The 16,509-nt window shown below is 45.8% G+C and overlaps 1 protein-coding gene across 1 annotated transcript in view; it reads left to right on the top strand.

The window, feature by feature from the left end:
• Positions 1-16,212, top strand: part of SLC14A2 (solute carrier family 14 member 2) — a 57,808-nt gene extending 41,596 nt beyond the window's left edge. The window contains exons 11-19 of the mRNA XM_023207623.1: positions 1,286-1,368; positions 2,099-2,258; positions 2,986-3,175; positions 3,471-3,599; positions 4,447-4,639; positions 8,038-8,185; positions 8,818-8,952; positions 14,460-14,509; positions 15,751-16,212. Coding sequence (XP_023063391.1) covers positions 1,286-1,368; positions 2,099-2,258; positions 2,986-3,175; positions 3,471-3,599; positions 4,447-4,639; positions 8,038-8,185; positions 8,818-8,952; positions 14,460-14,509; positions 15,751-15,951 — 1,289 coding nt within the window. The 3' untranslated portion in view covers positions 15,952-16,212. The remainder of the gene's footprint in view (positions 1-1,285; positions 1,369-2,098; positions 2,259-2,985; positions 3,176-3,470; positions 3,600-4,446; positions 4,640-8,037; positions 8,186-8,817; positions 8,953-14,459; positions 14,510-15,750) is intronic.
• The last annotated feature ends 297 nt before the right edge of the window (positions 16,213-16,509 follow it).

Below are 16,509 nucleotides of genomic sequence, written 5' to 3'. Positions count from 1 at the left end.
TCTCTGCTTCCTCCTCTTCCTTTCAAAGCTTTCAAAGTGAATTTGTTTCTCCTGAATGGGGTCACCTCCTAACCATACTGGTATCTGCAGTCCCTGCCCCTTCAGAAATGGGAACTCAGTGCCTTTGATATATCCCTTCTAGTGTTTTGACACCCTGATGACTCATGAGTGCAGAACGGGGCAACAGGCAATTCAGTCTGAAAACACAGGGTCAGAGCCCAGCCTGCTATTCTCACACTTGACCACAGGAGGGAACCAAAGCATCAAGACGGAAACTTCCAACGGCCTGAACATCTTTCATGATGCACAATACCCTACTGAAATTGGTCGTCTCTAAAAGTAACCTGTAATAATAAAAAATGTTGGCCGGGCGCGGTGGCTCAAGCCTGTAATCCCAGCACTTTGGGAGGCCGAGACAGGCGGATCACGAGGTCAGGAGATCGAGACCATCCTGGCTAACACGGTGAAACCCCGTCTCTACCTGAACATCTTTCATGATGCACAATACCCTACTGAAATTGGTCGTCTCTAAAAGTAACCTGTAATAATAAAAAATGTTTAGATACACATTACAAGAGTTTTCTAGAATTACAAAGGCTTGCCAAAATCTGCTTCAAGAGATTACATGGATGTCTCTTGTCCTAATCCCACCAGCCATTGCTACTACAATACCTTAAAAAACAAAACAAACAACAACAAAAAACAGAACAGCCTGAGGTCATCCAGGTGAGGAGAATCATGGGCAAATTCAAACACAGATCATGCATGGCTCATGGCTTATGGCTCAGGCAGCTTAATACTTTATGAACAGGGAGTGAAGGACTTCAACAACATCCAAGTTTCTTTTGTTTGTTTGTTTGGTTTTGTTTGTTCACCTGCAAGTTCTCCATGTGGAACAGGAGAAAGAACCCTGGATTCCGGGATCAAACACAAGTCACTGTCTCTCCAGGCTGCTGTTTTCTCATCTAAAAAAATATCAAGGTTGAGCTAAATGAGGGCTTCTTAATTAATAGTGGAATCTCTGAGCTCCCTAAATTCCTTGTAAAATGCCCTGTTTATATGAAGATGTATACTTTTTTCCCCAAAGCGAGGGCCCAGATGGATCCATGACCAGTAAAAGAACAAAAGAGGCTTCAAGCTGCTGCAAGGCTCCATGATTCTGTGCTTCCTCAGGAGAAACAGGAAACACTGCTTAGTCTAACACCTGAGCCTTGCAGGACATTAGCTTCTGAGGTGCCAGAGTAGAGGTGTCCTAATTGATGGTCCTCTTTCCTTCTAACTCCAGTGTTTGGAAAAGGCGAACACCAGGAGAGACAAATCAAAGACCCATTTCCCTATCAACGCCAGAAGCCCACAGTGGAGCTGCCTGTGAGTACTGAGTGTCCTGAATCAGGGACAGCGCCCTGCAGTCACAGAGTCCACAGCAGATGAGGGAGCTGAGAGCTGTAAACAAGGTTCTCCGATTTAGGCAAACTTTTCTTGCCTTCATATTTTCTGAAATGTAATTACCTGGGACAAAAATGTCTCTTTCACAGTTTACTTTGTGACTTTTCGTATTCCTTTTATTTGAATTATTACCAGGCTTCCTTTAAACCCAGTATTCAAGCATTTAGGAAATAAGCTGGTGCCTGTTTTCAAAAACAGAATCTTCACATGTTCAATTTCATACCCTTATGTTTATGAACAGTTATATCTTAAAGACTGGACATGCCAGGGAGAAAGTCATTTCTTCTTGAAAGACTATTAATGTTTTTTTTTTTTAAAAAAAAAAAAAAAAGACTAAAAATATGTGGTTAACTCAGTTCTGCTGTTTGACCTTGACCTTCAAAAATGAGAACCTCCACATGCCAGAGTCCTTATCTACAGAATGAGAGTCAAGATGTTATCTTATTGTGCCTCACGTTAGTTAACCTATTAGATGAGGTAATGTGTCAAACAAAAGACAGTCTAATCTACAGAAACAGGGAGAACGTTAAATAGTAATTTAATGAAATACCAAATGACAATCTTACTTGGTCCCTGAGTGACCACAAGCATGAATTCTCAGTGTAAGAACCACCGAATGTGGGAGACTCTTGCCTATCTCTGTCCTGGACAGGATCTGGACACCATGGAGGAGAGCTCTGAGATACAAGTGGAAACAAACATTTCTGAGACATCCTGGATTTGGAGTTCTATGGTTGCTGGTGGGAAAAGGGTTAGCAAAGCCCTCAGCTACATCACAGGAGAGATGAAGGAGTGTGGAGAGGGACTCAAAGGTAAAATTTTATGAGAGCAACACTGACCCTGACCCTAAAAAGGTCACCTCCACCCATCGCCAGGAAACCCATTGCCATGGGGGTTCCCTATAGACTAGACTGCGCTCTGTTACTGTGGTCTTTCCTGAAAGCTGGGAGTTCTGCTGTTATAACAGACATACAGCCTCTTGGAATATAAATAGCAATACATGTAAGAGTGTGAGCTCATGAGCTCTCATTTCTGAACATAACCGTTCTGGTATCTCAAATATCCCATCTAAATATTGCAGACGGGTGTTTTTCACATTGGGATTCTAGAGCCAGCATTCTAGAAAAACACCATCTGGATGGCTCATGGGAGAACTGTGTCTACTATGCCAATGGGTTCTCTTTAGCACTCTTTCCAGAGCTCAGCCCATGGGTTTAATGCCCTCTATGCAGCAAGAACATTTTCTTGAAAATTCATAGTACCACCACAGGGGACAGAGACAGCTCAGGGCACCTAATCCCCCCTGCCAGAAAACCAACCTGAAGGTCACATCTGGCTGAGATGGGCCTCAAGAGTTTTCTTGGCAGCCAGATGCTCTCTTGGGTTCTTTATTTACCGTCTTTGGTGGCAGGTGACAGCAGGTGACAGGCTCTCTGCAAACCCACTTCAGATATCCAGATTCCCTCATACCCTCTGCCTGCCCACCTACGGCCGCCCACACAGAGCACTTGCCTACTTCCTGCCCTGCTTCCATTTCAGACAAGTCCCCAGTGTTCCAGTTCTTTGATTGGGTCCTCCGAGGCACATCTCAAGTGATGTTTGTGAACAACCCCCTCAGCGGCATCCTCATCATCCTCGGCCTCTTCATCCAGAACCCCTGGTGGGCCATCTCAGGCTGCCTGGGTACCATCATGTCCACTTTGACAGCCCTCATCCTGAATCAAGACAAGTAAGTCCCAGAGGCTCAGGGTCCAAGCATGCGGCCAAGAAGTCACTCCCCATAGGGACCATTCTCCCTCTTCCCAGCTCAGAAACCCTCAAAATAAGGACACTGATAACTAAAAATGACTGTTCCCTGGTTTTGTCATAGCAACATAGGGTTGTCTTCCCTCCCACTCCCAGAAGGGTGGTCTGTTTGAAGGTGTATGTAGTCAGGTCCCAGGTAAAAAGAATCTGCCTCAATAGGAAAATGTAAAAGGCCCTGGGGAAGCCCCTGCTCCACCTGCCCCTCCCTCTCCTGCCAGGTCAGCCATCGCGGCAGGACTTCACGGCTACAATGGGGTGCTGGTGGGGCTGCTGATGGCCGTGTTCTCAGACAAAGGTGACTACTACTGGTGGCTGTTGGTCCCTGTCATCATCATGTCCATGTCTTGGTAAGTTTGCTTTTGAGGGGTTGTGGGTTCATATCAAAGGCCACCAACCTTTTCATCCCAACCCCATGACCGTCTGTCTAAACGTGATGCTAAAGTGGGATGTATTTAGCTTGCACATCAGAAATGCCCACTGAAAATCATGACTAAGTTTATACCATGGCAGCCCCATGCTAGGTCTATACACAGTATCCCATTAGTGACCACTCTTTAGTATTCTTTTTCTTTTTTTAAGATCTAAAGGGTTTTTGGTCTCACCCTGTGAGAGCACAGAGAAAGAAACTGAGGCCCACATTGGTTAAGAGCTGCACTATAGGGTCCTGTCAGTTTCTGGAAATCTTTTCAACCCTCCCCCACCGTGGCTTTTCTAAATCCTTGGCACTCCTGTGCAGACCAAAACCACCTCCCAGGGTAGGCTGAAGGCCCAGCCACAGGTAAGCCCTCAGTGCCTGCTCTACCCCATGTTGAGAAAGCACAGGGCACCCTGGCCACAAAGCCAATGCACACGGCCACTCAAAAAACATCTGTTGAATGAATGTGATTCCCTCTCCTCTGCCTCCCCAACCTGCCCTCTCTCCTGATGCTTGGAGATGGAGCTGTAGGACTCCTGAAGGAAGTTCTAAGACCGCCTGCCTTATATCTCCTTCTGAAGTTGAGTTTGGGTGCCCCACCCTGTCACTGTGCAGGGAGGAAGAGGCCCGGGAAAAGACCTGCTCAGAGCCAGTCAGGCTCCAGAGAATACCCAGCAGACTGCTTTTCTCTAGGAAGGCACAGGGAGCCCCCGCTGCAGCAGTCTAGTGTTATGACCAGGCGGTTTCCTGACCAGCATCTCTCATGCTTCTGCCATCAGCCCCATCCTCTCCAGCGCCCTGGGTACCATCTTCAGCAAGTGGGACCTCCCAGTCTTCACACTGCCCTTCAATATCACTGTGACTTTGTACCTGGCAGCCACGGGTCACTACAACCTTTTCTTCCCCACGACGCTGCTGCAGCCTGCATCTGCCACGCCCAACATCACCTGGTCAGCGGTCCAAGTGCCCTTGGTATGTATCACGGAAGGAGGAAGGGCAGTGTCTATCCACACTGGATATTAGTGGCATTTGCATATTTTGCACATCAGAAACATCCACAAGTAATAATTCTTAACAATTATTTGGTACCAGGCATGCTACATACATATCTCATGAGCTGCCACCCTTTTCTACTTCTGACAGCAAAAAGGGCTAGTTTTGGTCCCACCTTATGATAGCACAGAGAAGGAAACTGAGGCTGAGTTAAGAGACCTGCCTTAGGTCTTACAACCAATTAGGGAGGAGCAAAGTCAAGACTAGAACTTCAGCCTCCTGACTTCCAGGCCTGGCCTCTTTGTGGATGTTTAAAAAGTCTTTTTGAGGCTTACAGCTTATATTGTGCATTTTCTTTCATTCAAGCACACGGAATCACTCCAGTCGTACACATCATGCTACCACCTATTGGCTTAAGAAGTCATTGTTCCAACCTCCAGAGTTTATTCCCTTCACTCGCCAACGCTGGGCCTGGTGGCACATGTCTGTAGTCCCAGCTACTCAGAAGACTGAGGTGGGAGGATCTCTTGAGCCCAGGAGTTTGAGGCTGCAGTGAGCTGTGATTGTGTCACTGCACTCCATGAGACTCTGTCTCCAAAACAAAAACAAAAACCCCAGAATCAAATAGTTTGCTTGCTAAATACTGGTGCTTCTCAGTGTAAACCCAGGGCTCTTCCTACTACACCACGCTGTTGGTTTTAAAGCACAGGTGTTCTTTCATTAAGAAACATATAACAGAGCTTTTAAAATTTTTTTTTAGTAAGTATTCTGTATATAATCCTGACCTCTGGAAGTCAGCCAAGGTGATTAAGAAGAAGTTGCACTCACAGCATTAAGTCAGCCTGGAGAAATGTGCCCATTAGCCAGCCGTCTTATCTAACTAGGCATGTTTTCTCCGAGGCCCTCCTACTTTCCGTTACTCAAAACGGCCCCACAGTCTGGCGCTCACTCACACTTCGTTATTGGCAACTCATCATCTGACCACAAAGTCACTTGGGCTTGTTGAAGGAACTTTCTCTGAAATAATGATGCCTCATTTCTCTTAGCCTTCCACAGTAAGCAACAGCGTGGTGTAGTAGAAAGAGCCCTGAATTTACACTGAGAAGCACCAGTATTTAGCAAGAAAACTATTCGATTTGGGGGTTTTTTGTTTGTTTGTTTGTTTCGGAGATAGAGTCTCATTCTGTCACCCTGGATGGAGTGCAGCGACACAATCACAGTTCACTACAGCCTCAAACTCCTGTGCTCAAGCGATCCTCTCACCTCAGCCTTCTGAGTAGCTGGGACTACAGGCATGTGCCACCAGGCCCAGCTAATTCTTTATATTTTTTTGTAGAGATCGGCTCTTGTCATGTTGCTCAAGCTGGTCTCAAACCTCTGGCCTCAAGCGATCATGCCACCTCAGCCTCCCAAAGTGCTGGGATTACAGGTGTGAACCATTGCACCTGGCTGAGAACTATTTGTGTTAGTTGCATCCTTGTTGATCATTTTGGGTGTGAGAGGACCTTTTTGGACCAGAAACAAGAAAAGGTGCTGTGCTGGCGGTTCAGCTTCTTAAGCTGCCCATTCTCAGCCTACCCAATTAATATCTTTTGGAGACAAACTTGCTCTAAGTAGTATGCTATGGGGAAATGATGTTAGAAAATGCAGATTTTAGATATTGCATTCTCTATGTCACAGTTTCAGTTGAGAAGATATTTTGAAATTTTATAGAAATGGAAAAACAACGAAAAATCCTGTACAAACACTTGAGAACCCCCACCACCATCACCACTCCACCAGCGTTCCAGGAAAGAAAAATTCAATTCTGTGGCATTGTTCTTTAAGAAGTAACTTTCTGGCCAACTGAATAGATTATAACAATGATTCATATGTTTTCTCTTTTTGACAAATCCTTGAGTTTCTGATAAATAAGCGGTGAATTTCAGAGGGACAGTCTAAACTTCCCAGTAATGTTGAGTCCCCACAGTTTCCTCTGCTCTTGTGACCACTGAGAGCCCCCCAAAGGGTGCAACTGGCTGGGAACAAAACTGCCCATGCTGCTGCCTCTGTATATACAACTCTCTCTCGCCTGTCCCTTTTGCCCTGCACAGTGAGGCCAGAGCCCTCATTCTGTTCTCTGCCCTGGGTAACGGGAGACTGAGCCCAAAGCCTAACTCACTCAGCCAGTCTCCTGTACACACACTCACTGTGGTGTGAGGCCCCCGAGCGGCAGGGTCTCCCTCCCCCGCCATGCCCAGTAGGAAGAGCTCTCTTAGAGAGGATCATCCTTGCCATAACCTATACACAGACTCGCCCCAGGGCACTGCCTCTCCTCAGCTTCCTGCCCAAGGGCCTTGGCCAGACCCTCCAAAAGACAGTCCCTGTGGCTGGGGAAGCTGGCATTTCCAGGAACTCTAGGACCCTTGTGCAGGTGCCCACATGGCACCAGACTTTTTGAAGTGCTTTTCCATTCACAGACAGGTCCCACCAGCCCCGGAGATAGGTGGAGGATGGAATCAAACAGGGTGCCCCGGGGGTTTACTAATCAAAACAGCAGATGCTGGGCGATACTACCTTCTCCTGGCCCCTCCTATAGATACTGGTCCAATTCCTCCTCCAGACCTTACTAACACAATCACACCCCAAACATGTTGTTCTTGAAAACACACGGGGCCTTTTTTTTGTCTAATATTTCGCCTTCTCATCATCTTTTTAGCTTTAAAAAAAAAAAAATCACAGCCAGGCGTGGTGGCTCACACCTGTAATCCCAGCACTTTGGGAGGCCGAGGCGGGCGAATCACCTGAGGTCGGGAGTTCAAGACCAGCCTGATCAACATGGAAAAACCTCATCTCTACTAAAAATACAACATTAGCCGGGCATGGTGGCACATGCCTGTAATCCCAGCTACTCAGGAGGCTGAAGCAAGAGAATCTCTTGAACCCGGGAGGCGGAGGTTGCGGTGAGCCAAGATTGTGCCATTGCACTCTAGCCTGGGCAACAAGAGTAAAACTCCATCTCAAAAAAAAAAAAAAAAAAAAAATCACAAAAGATTTTTAAACCCCAACTTTGATCAGACACATATTACTTTTCTAAAGAACAGTACCCTACTTTGAAAGGTTTTCAGGTTCTCCTCCCTGGGGAATAAATGTCTTACACTCATATTTCTAAATAAAGGAAACTCAACATCCTAATCCATCAGTGTTCTAAGAACTCAGTATTACGATAATAAAGCTTTTGTTCCTGTTAAAGTTTGACCTATTTGAATAGAAATTAAAATCTTGGACATCTGTTGCAAAATGTTAGCAGGGAGGGTTCGGTGCCAAGTCTCTTGCAGCCAAGGTCAGGTTGTCTCTTTTGCCTCCATAATAAGCATGTAATCCTGTTGTGCCTACAGCTTTTGAGAGCCATCCCCGTTGGAATTGGCCAAGTGTACGGCTGTGATAACCCCTGGACTGGAGGCATCTTTCTCACAGCTCTGTTCATATCCTCACCTCTCATTTGCTTGCATGCAGCAATTGGATCCACCACGGGGATGCTAGCAGGTCTGTGTCCTCACTTCCCTGGGCTGTGAGGGGGTTAGAGCCTGGGGCTGGCTCCAAATAAAATGAGACTTTCATCTTCAACACTACACCTGCTGATTCCTGTGAACTTTCCCTCATTCTGTTGTACCCTGTTTCTCTATTTTTGGTCTAGTCCCTTTATCCTCCCCTGAGCCACAGCTGCCCTCAAGAAAGGCTTTGGTGTTAGTCATTTACACCTTAGTATAAATTTAAAGTTTGGGAGAAGTTTCTTCCAGGCATATTTACATGTTAAGTCATCTCCAGTGACAACAAGAAAGATTCGTTCTCCATTAGAGAATTAAGGTATCGATGAAGGAGAGGCTCTCTTTCTTCGCAGGGGAAGGATATTCTCTGGGCTGTTTAAATCAGACTTCTGTCCTTACTCAAAGAAGCTCTTCAACCCATGCCAGCTTAACTGCTAGTATTCATGGGACTGTATGGCCATTTGTTTCCTTTAGATGCTTTTTTCACAGAATAAAGCCAAAAGTCCTTTTTGTATAACTACTTAAGAAGATAACTGGCTCTGGGCTTTGAGGACTGTGGTAGGTTTCAGGGCCAGCAGATGGGCCCCATAAGACCCTAGACTCAACCCTGATGCCTGCCTTCTCTCACAGCACTCAGTATTGCCACACCCTTTGACTCCATCTACTTCGGCCTGTGTGGCTTCAACAGCACCCTTGCATGCATAGCGATAGGAGGCATGTTCTACGTCATCACCTGGCAGACGCACCTCCTCGCCATCGCCTGCGGTAGGTACTGCCCACAGAATTCCCTGATGACCTCAGATGAGACCTTTTTCTATCCCGGCAAAGAAAACCACCCTGAGAAAATTCTGCTACTCCCCCAAATAGGGATGGGAGGATTAGTTTCCTTTATAAAAGGGTTTTTACATAAAACTGTCTTCGATGGTTATTTAGTAGTTCATAGATTAAACGCTATTTTCACCAAATACACAATGTTCAGTCACATGAAGACGGTGGTGGAGGTTTGGGTGTTGTTCCTGGGCTGTCTCCTATGATTGCTACTCTCCTGGCGGGTGTTGGAGCAAACTGACCGAGCAACTCTTATGCAGGTTACTCCTTACATATGGAATTGGGTGATTTACATCATCTGCAGCGTTTCACCTTAAGCACTCAAACATTAGCTGTGGCCCTTCAAATGACCCCTGTTTGTTATGTATTTGTTCAGAGTCCCAGGAAATTAGATCAACTCTAACAAGTTGGTAGATTTATATGTCCTCATCCTTGACCATCCTTTATTTCTTGATGTTATATGAATGGAAACCAAACAAAACTCCTTTTGAGCAGAACGTTTAAAACTGAAGTTCTATTTCAGTACATCCGTAGACTCTGTGAACATTATCTATATAAACTTTTATTTTATTTTATTTTATTTTATTTTTTGAGATGGAATCTCGCTCTGTCACCCAGGCTGGAGTACAGTGGTGCGATCTCGGCTCACTGCAAGCTCAGCCTCCCAGGTTCACGCCATTCTCCTGCCTCAGCCTCCTGAGAAGCTGGGACTACAGGCGCCCGCCACCACGCCTGGCTAATGTTTTTGTATTTTTAGTAGAGACGGGGTTTCGCTGTGTTAGCCAGGATGGTCTCAATCTCCTGACCTCATGATCCGCCCACCTCAGCCTCCCAAAGTGCTGGGAATACAGGCGTGAGCCACCGCACCCAGCCTATAAACTTATTTTTAAAAATACATTTATAATAAAAGTTTTCCAAATATTCTTGCTAGGGAAGATATTCTGGATCGGCTATGGCCATATATTTGTTTCCTTAAGATAATTTGTAGATATATTTTCTTTTGCATTTTATGACAGTCACCACAAACTCTAAACAAGATACGAAGTGTAAAGCTGCTTTTTCATTTGCTCTTCTTAAAATTACTTTTTGCTATCCCAACCTAAGGCCAGCACACTGTAGTCACTTTAAAAAAAAATAGTAGCTGTCATATTGCCCAAATAAAAGGTAGCCATTCACCTAACACCCACCATGAAGTAGGGATTTTAAATACCTCGTCTCTACCTTTAACACTAATTCTCCAAGGTTGGTATTACTATTCGTATTTTACAAACGAGGAAATGTTGTGTCAAAGAGCAAGACTAAGGTGAGACAAGGGAGACAGCTGGGATGCAAAATTTAAGACGGTGCTTACTCTCAGGGTCAAGCAGGTGATGACCCTGACATATCTCCGTGACCCCGAGAGTGAAGGCCACCTGAAATTTTGCACCCCAGGTGTTTCACTCACCTCCCCAAGTCCCAGCCTTGTCAAAGAGGTGAAGCGGCTCAACTGCATAGTAAAAGACAAGGCTGAGACATGAAGATAGGTCTTCCTCAGTCCGAACTCAAACTCCCCACCCCCTTTCCCAGCATGGCACCTCTCTCTGAAGCCTCTCATAAACCATCTCATTGGCTTCAATGAAACTGAGTCACATCATCTTCCAAAAGTGCCAATGGGCCTGACGACTTCAGGAAACATGAGAATACACTAAAGTGAATTTTAAGCCCCTTTAGGTGGCTCCTTGAACTTTCAGACAGACTACACAGTAATAATATCTGACATTTATTGGTTTTCACCAAAATACTTTTCCAAATATTACTTCATTATATCATTTTAAGAAGCTGAAAACTCCAGCTCTATTTCGTAGCCATGGTGCCTGAGGCTAAGGGAGGTAAAAGGACTTGCCTGTGGGCAGAGAAAGAGTCAACCCTCCTTCTACAAGTTAAAGAAAGATCTGGAAGCATCCAGTGATATACTTATAGACCAAAAATGGGAAAGCAGTCTATAACACATACAAGTAGAGTTTGGGGGGCATTTCATTGTTGGTGCTGTTTTGAGACAGGGTCTTACTCTGTTGCCCAGACTGGAGTGCAGTGGCATGATCACGGCTCACTGCAGCCCCAACCCCCCCGGACTCAAGTGATCCTCCCACCTCAGCCTCCTGAGTAGCTGGGGCTATAGGCATGCACTACCATGCCCAGCTAATTTATATATATATATTTTGTAGAGACAGGGCTGCACTGTTTCCCAGGTTGGTCCTGGGCTCAAGTGATCTGCCCACTCAGCCTCACAAACAAATGATTTTATATGTTCAATGAAAAAAAGAAGTTGAGGCCATCTAGAAAATCTGGAACACGTAGTCAAGCTTACTTGCATGTAGGGCCCATTGATAGGCAACCAGGAGGCAGTGAGAGCAGGAGGGAATGATAGCTCCTTCACAGGCAGAACAGCCCCACTGGAAATAAATGTCACTGTTAATATTTTAATTTAAATTAACTTTAACTTCTTAATAGGCTGGCATTTTTACATGATCTGAAACTAGACCTATGCCTAAGTTCCTTCCTTCCATAAAAATGTCCCAATGACAAAAATTCTAAATGCTCAGCTATCTTTAAAATCAGTCATCATTTATATTATTAAATTGGTTTGGGCCTCATCCCATTAAAAATTAAAAGTTTGAATGCTAGAAATGAAAAGTCAAGGAGTCCTGAAATGTTTAGATTCAGAGTCAACACTGTGCCACTCTAGGCTCTCTTAGTGGCCCACGAACTCCACGTAAGATCAGAGCAGGTGGCCCAGTTGGGGAGTCAGTGGGGGGCATAGGGGGGTGGGCAGGTGGCTGCATCCGGAGCCTGGAGCTGTAACTTCTGTCCAGAGTCTCAGAGGACAAGGATATCTAGGATACCAGCTGGGAAAGGACATTACAGGATATCTCTGGATACCAACTCCAAGTTCTGCTTATTCACTAAGGAATATTCATATTCAACAAACAAATCTTAAATGCCCACATTATGTCAGATACTACCCTGGTGGTTCTCAACCAGGGGTGATTTTCCCCTTCCCCAGCAACATTTGGCAATGTCTGATGACATTTTTGTGTGTCATACCTGAGGCTGGGGGAAGTGCTACTGGCATCTAATGGGTAAAAGCCAGAGATGCTCTTAAACACCCTACAATACACAGGACAGCCCCCCACAATAAGGAATTGCCCCGTCCAAGGTGTCCACAGAGCTGGAGCTGTGAAACTTTGGCACAGGCCATCTCATGTAATCTTCCCTCCAGCCCTGTAAAGTGTGTGGATGATATTAATACCCCCATTTCACAGATGGAGAAATGAGACTAAAGGAAGCTAAATACATTGCTTGAAGTCAGGTCTGCCTGACTGTAAAAGACTGTGCTCTTTTCAGGACACCACACTGTTTCCTGAAGCCAGTGCTTTCTCTACCAGTGAAAAAATTCAAGCCCAGAACAGTTAGGCCCTTTTCCAACATCACACAGTCAGTGATGGATAAGACAGGCCAGGTGGCCAGGCATCCTGTCACAAAGGTTCCTTCCACCACAGCCTGCTCTGCACATCATCTGAGACAGACAGTTCTCCCTGCAGCCCAGGCAGGCTGCATGTCTCATTTCGTCTTCCTTCTTCTAACCTTCCTCCTCTCTCCCAACTCTGCAAGCCCTACAGCCACACAGGAGTCCACGCGGGGTTTTCAGAGGGTTTTCCTGCTAGTAACACCACCAAATTTGATAAAATAGCAAATATCAGTGGGAGAAGAGGGAGAGAGAATGAATCCTTTGGCTCTGGATTCCAGGGAAGATGGATGGAGTTGGAATCTTCCATTCTTCACAGACCAAGCCCAGAGTCCCTCTCGGGCCATCTGGCTCCCCTTTATCCTGGGGCCTTGGTGGTGCTTGGTTTGCCTCTGTCTTTTCAACCTCAGATCTGAGAGGCAGGTTAAGAGCCCACTCCCAGAGCCAGATGGCTGGGGCTCCGCCACTTGTTAGCCATGTAATCCTGGGCAAGTTGCTTGAACTCTCAATGCCTGATACTCACAGTGCCCAACTCCTACAGCTGTTGTCAGGATCAAATTAGATCATTTGTGAACATGATGAGAATAATGCTGACACATAGGGAATATCCAGTAAGCGCTAAGCTCTATTATCTCTAGTTAAACGAGGATTCAGCAAACACAAAGGATGGCATGGGCTCCTGTTCGCTCTCAGAGAATAAGCTGCCTCGTGTGACCCATGATGCCCATTGACAGCCGCACACTCCACTTCATATAACTCATGTAACTCATTCTCTTTTGTTTGTTTGTTTGCTGTTTTTTGAGACCAGGTCTTGCTCTGTCACCCAGGCTAGAGCACAGTAACTAGCATGATCATAGTTCACTGCAGCCTCAAACTTCTGGGCTCAAGCCATCCTCCTGCCGCAGCCTCCCAAGTAGCTGAGATTACAGGCACATGCCACCACACCCAGTTAATGTTTTTGGTTTTTGTAGAGATGATATCTTGCTTTGTTGCCCAGACTGGTCTCAAACTCCTGGGCTCAAGTGATCCTCCTGTCTTAGCCTCCCAAAGTGCTGGGATTACAGACATGCGCCACCGCTCCCGGCTGTGTAACTCATTCTCTAATCTCATCTACTCTTCCACCTCGAATCTCCACCTCCAAAACAAAAGAGACTTCTCCAACTGAAATATAGGCCAAACAGTCATATTATTTCACCTCTCTGAGTCTCAGTTTTCTCATGTGTGAAATGACAACAATAATAGTGCTTACACTGTAGGAATGCTGAAAGCTATGGCAGTATTGCTACTAGCTGGGCATACAATAACACACTAGTAAAGGTCAGCTCTTGTTAATATAATCCTAAGGACAACTGGGATGCTCTCAGTGAGAAATGAAGGGTTTGGAAGCAAAGGCCAATTACACTAGCACATTTTAATAGCTTCTCCCCTGTTGCCGACACGGGGCTCATTCCCAGTGGTCAGCCTCATCGTGCCTTCCGTAGGGGCTACACGACAAGGCACTGGGCATGTCTAGTCTTCCTCAAGCTTTCAGAATGCTGCTCTTCCCTAGAAACCCATATTATGTTAATAACTTTTGATGAAATATTCCAGTAGGGAGTTCTGGGATTCACTTGCCTTCGCCGTATAGTAAAATTTTCATTTATGGTTTGTGCTGTTAAATGTTCCTTTACTGGAATGCAAGGTGGTGGGACCCAAGAGAACTGTAACAGCTCAATTCTGGCCCTTTTTAACAAGTTCATCTGCTGTCTTCACTGCGCCGGCATTTGCATGGAATTTAACACTTTTAAAGCTGCCAAGGAATGGAAACATAACTCAATTTTTTAAAAAATCTTAGAGATAGCATTTGTGGCATAAAATTGATGGGAAGAGAATATGTAGACCAATCTCGAGGTGCTATTAAATAGTTACTGGTCTATTTCTTGTTTTGTTTTTTTTCCAGCACTGTTTGCTGCCTATCTGGGTGCTGCCCTGGATAACATGTTTTCTGTGGTGAGTCGACACAGGTTCAGAACATGCCTACAACATCCTTCCTGGTGTCCTCTTGGTTTCCCCAAACCTGCAGAAAACTTCTCTCCTCTAAGTACCATTTCCCAGTTCATCTCCCTTATTTCAAGTCACACTACTCACTTTAGCACCTGCTAGGCAGAGGGAGCCAGGCCCCAAAATTTACATTTCAACTATGGGCCAATCATTCCTATCATCAGTAGGCCAGGAGCTCCTTAGAGGACAATTTGAGGAGCATTATTTAATTTGTGTGTCTGCCCAGCTAGCTTGTGAGGCAGCATATATCCTTGCCCCACGGCAACCAATTAGCTCCCCTCCATAGGAGAAGGGGAGTCAAGCCCCAGCCAGGCCAGAGAGGAGCCAGAGCTGAAGCTTAAGGTCACGGGCCAGTCTGGGAACCCCTTCCTCATCTGGGCTCCAGTAGGGTGATGTGTGAGGTCAGGAGGAGCCCATGCTGGCCCCCAACCCCAGTGCAGAGGGCTCAGAGCCCCACTTGCAGCTGGTGCCTCCCCTTCTCAGATAAGGGTACGAGGGCACACTTTGTGCAGACAACAAGGAGGAGTCCAGGTGATCCTGTGGATAAGGAGGGGGTGGGCATTCTAGTCACACCTGCCTAAATCTCTCCCTTACCTTTAGTGAAAATGGGTGGTTTGGACTTAGCATAAGAAGGAATTTTTCTAAGCAGTAGAATTTGCCTTCCCTGATACTATCCTGTCTTCCCCAGTGAACTAAATCTCTTTTCTGGGCCTCATTGTATTTGCGCACACCTCGGCTAAACACTTGATGTCATACAGTTTTGTGATGAGTCTAGTACTCATTGTACTAGATGCAAAAGACACTTCTCCAACAGGGGCTGATGGGAGAAGACACAGGATGACCATAGTTCCTAGAGTTAGAAGTCTAACCTGGCCAGAAACATAGCTTCTGACAAAACACTGCTTCTACAAAAGGCATATTATGCTTTGATGACTTCTACATAAGGGCATATTAGCCCAATTATTAGGGTTCCCAGTGGCTGCATTTTGAAGATTGTGTGTTCACCTGTTACAATGCAGATGAACAGCACTGGCATAATTTTATTTATATTGGTCATCAATGAAGTATCTTCATCAATGCCCATAAAGCAGCCCCTCCTGTCCCCAGGGCTGCAGGTGATTGATAAGGGCTGATTAAAACAGCACAAGCACCTGATACGACCAAGGCTTATCTGTGTTCTTTCCCCCCAGTTTGGATTGCCACCCTGCACTTGGCCCTTCTGTCTCTCAGCTCTCACCTTCCTGCTCCTGACAACCAACAACCCTGCCATCTACAAGCTCCCGCTCAGCAAAGTCACCTACCCAGAGGCCAACCGCATCTACTACCTGTCCCAGGAGAGAAACAGAAGGGCATCAATCATAACAAAGTACCAGGCCTACGACATCTCCTAAGTTTCCCTCTCTAAAACACATCACTGTAAATTCAGCCTTCAGGAGGCAGTCCAGGTCCCCAGCATAAGAGACCACTTAGCCTTCCCTCCGGTCTGCTCTGGGACTCTCTCCCCAAACACAAAGAAACATGTATATAGTCACCATTCCAGAACCTCTCTTTTCTAAGACGCACAACGCTTATCAAAGATATGTTTAGTTTAGACTTTATACCCATAGTTTGTTCCATAAGAGCTCCCTTTGAGGGGAACTTGCCCTCTTCTGTGAAATAAGCCTTATCCTTAAAGAGAAGTCACCAAGAAAGGGATAGAGATCAGCGACATGGTCACACAACTCGGTCATTTAATATGGAAAGCACAATACCAGGAACTGTGCATTAGCCCGGAAGGCAAGAGGGCTGGTTCTGCCCCAGCTCTGCTGCTAATGAGCCCCTACCATGTTGAGCAAGTCCTTCCCCACTTTCCGCCTCAATTTCTTAATCAGTTTCATGACAGGGAGGGATGTGAAAGTCCTTTCCACCTCAGAAGTGTTGATTATTCTCTCTCTTCTATAATCTGATGA

The sequence above is a fragment of the Piliocolobus tephrosceles genome, chromosome 18 (genome assembly GCF_002776525.5).
Source record: "Piliocolobus tephrosceles isolate RC106 chromosome 18, ASM277652v3, whole genome shotgun sequence".
Taxonomy (NCBI): Eukaryota; Metazoa; Chordata; class Mammalia; order Primates; family Cercopithecidae; genus Piliocolobus; species Piliocolobus tephrosceles.
This window is presented reverse-complemented; position numbering and strand designations above follow the sequence as displayed.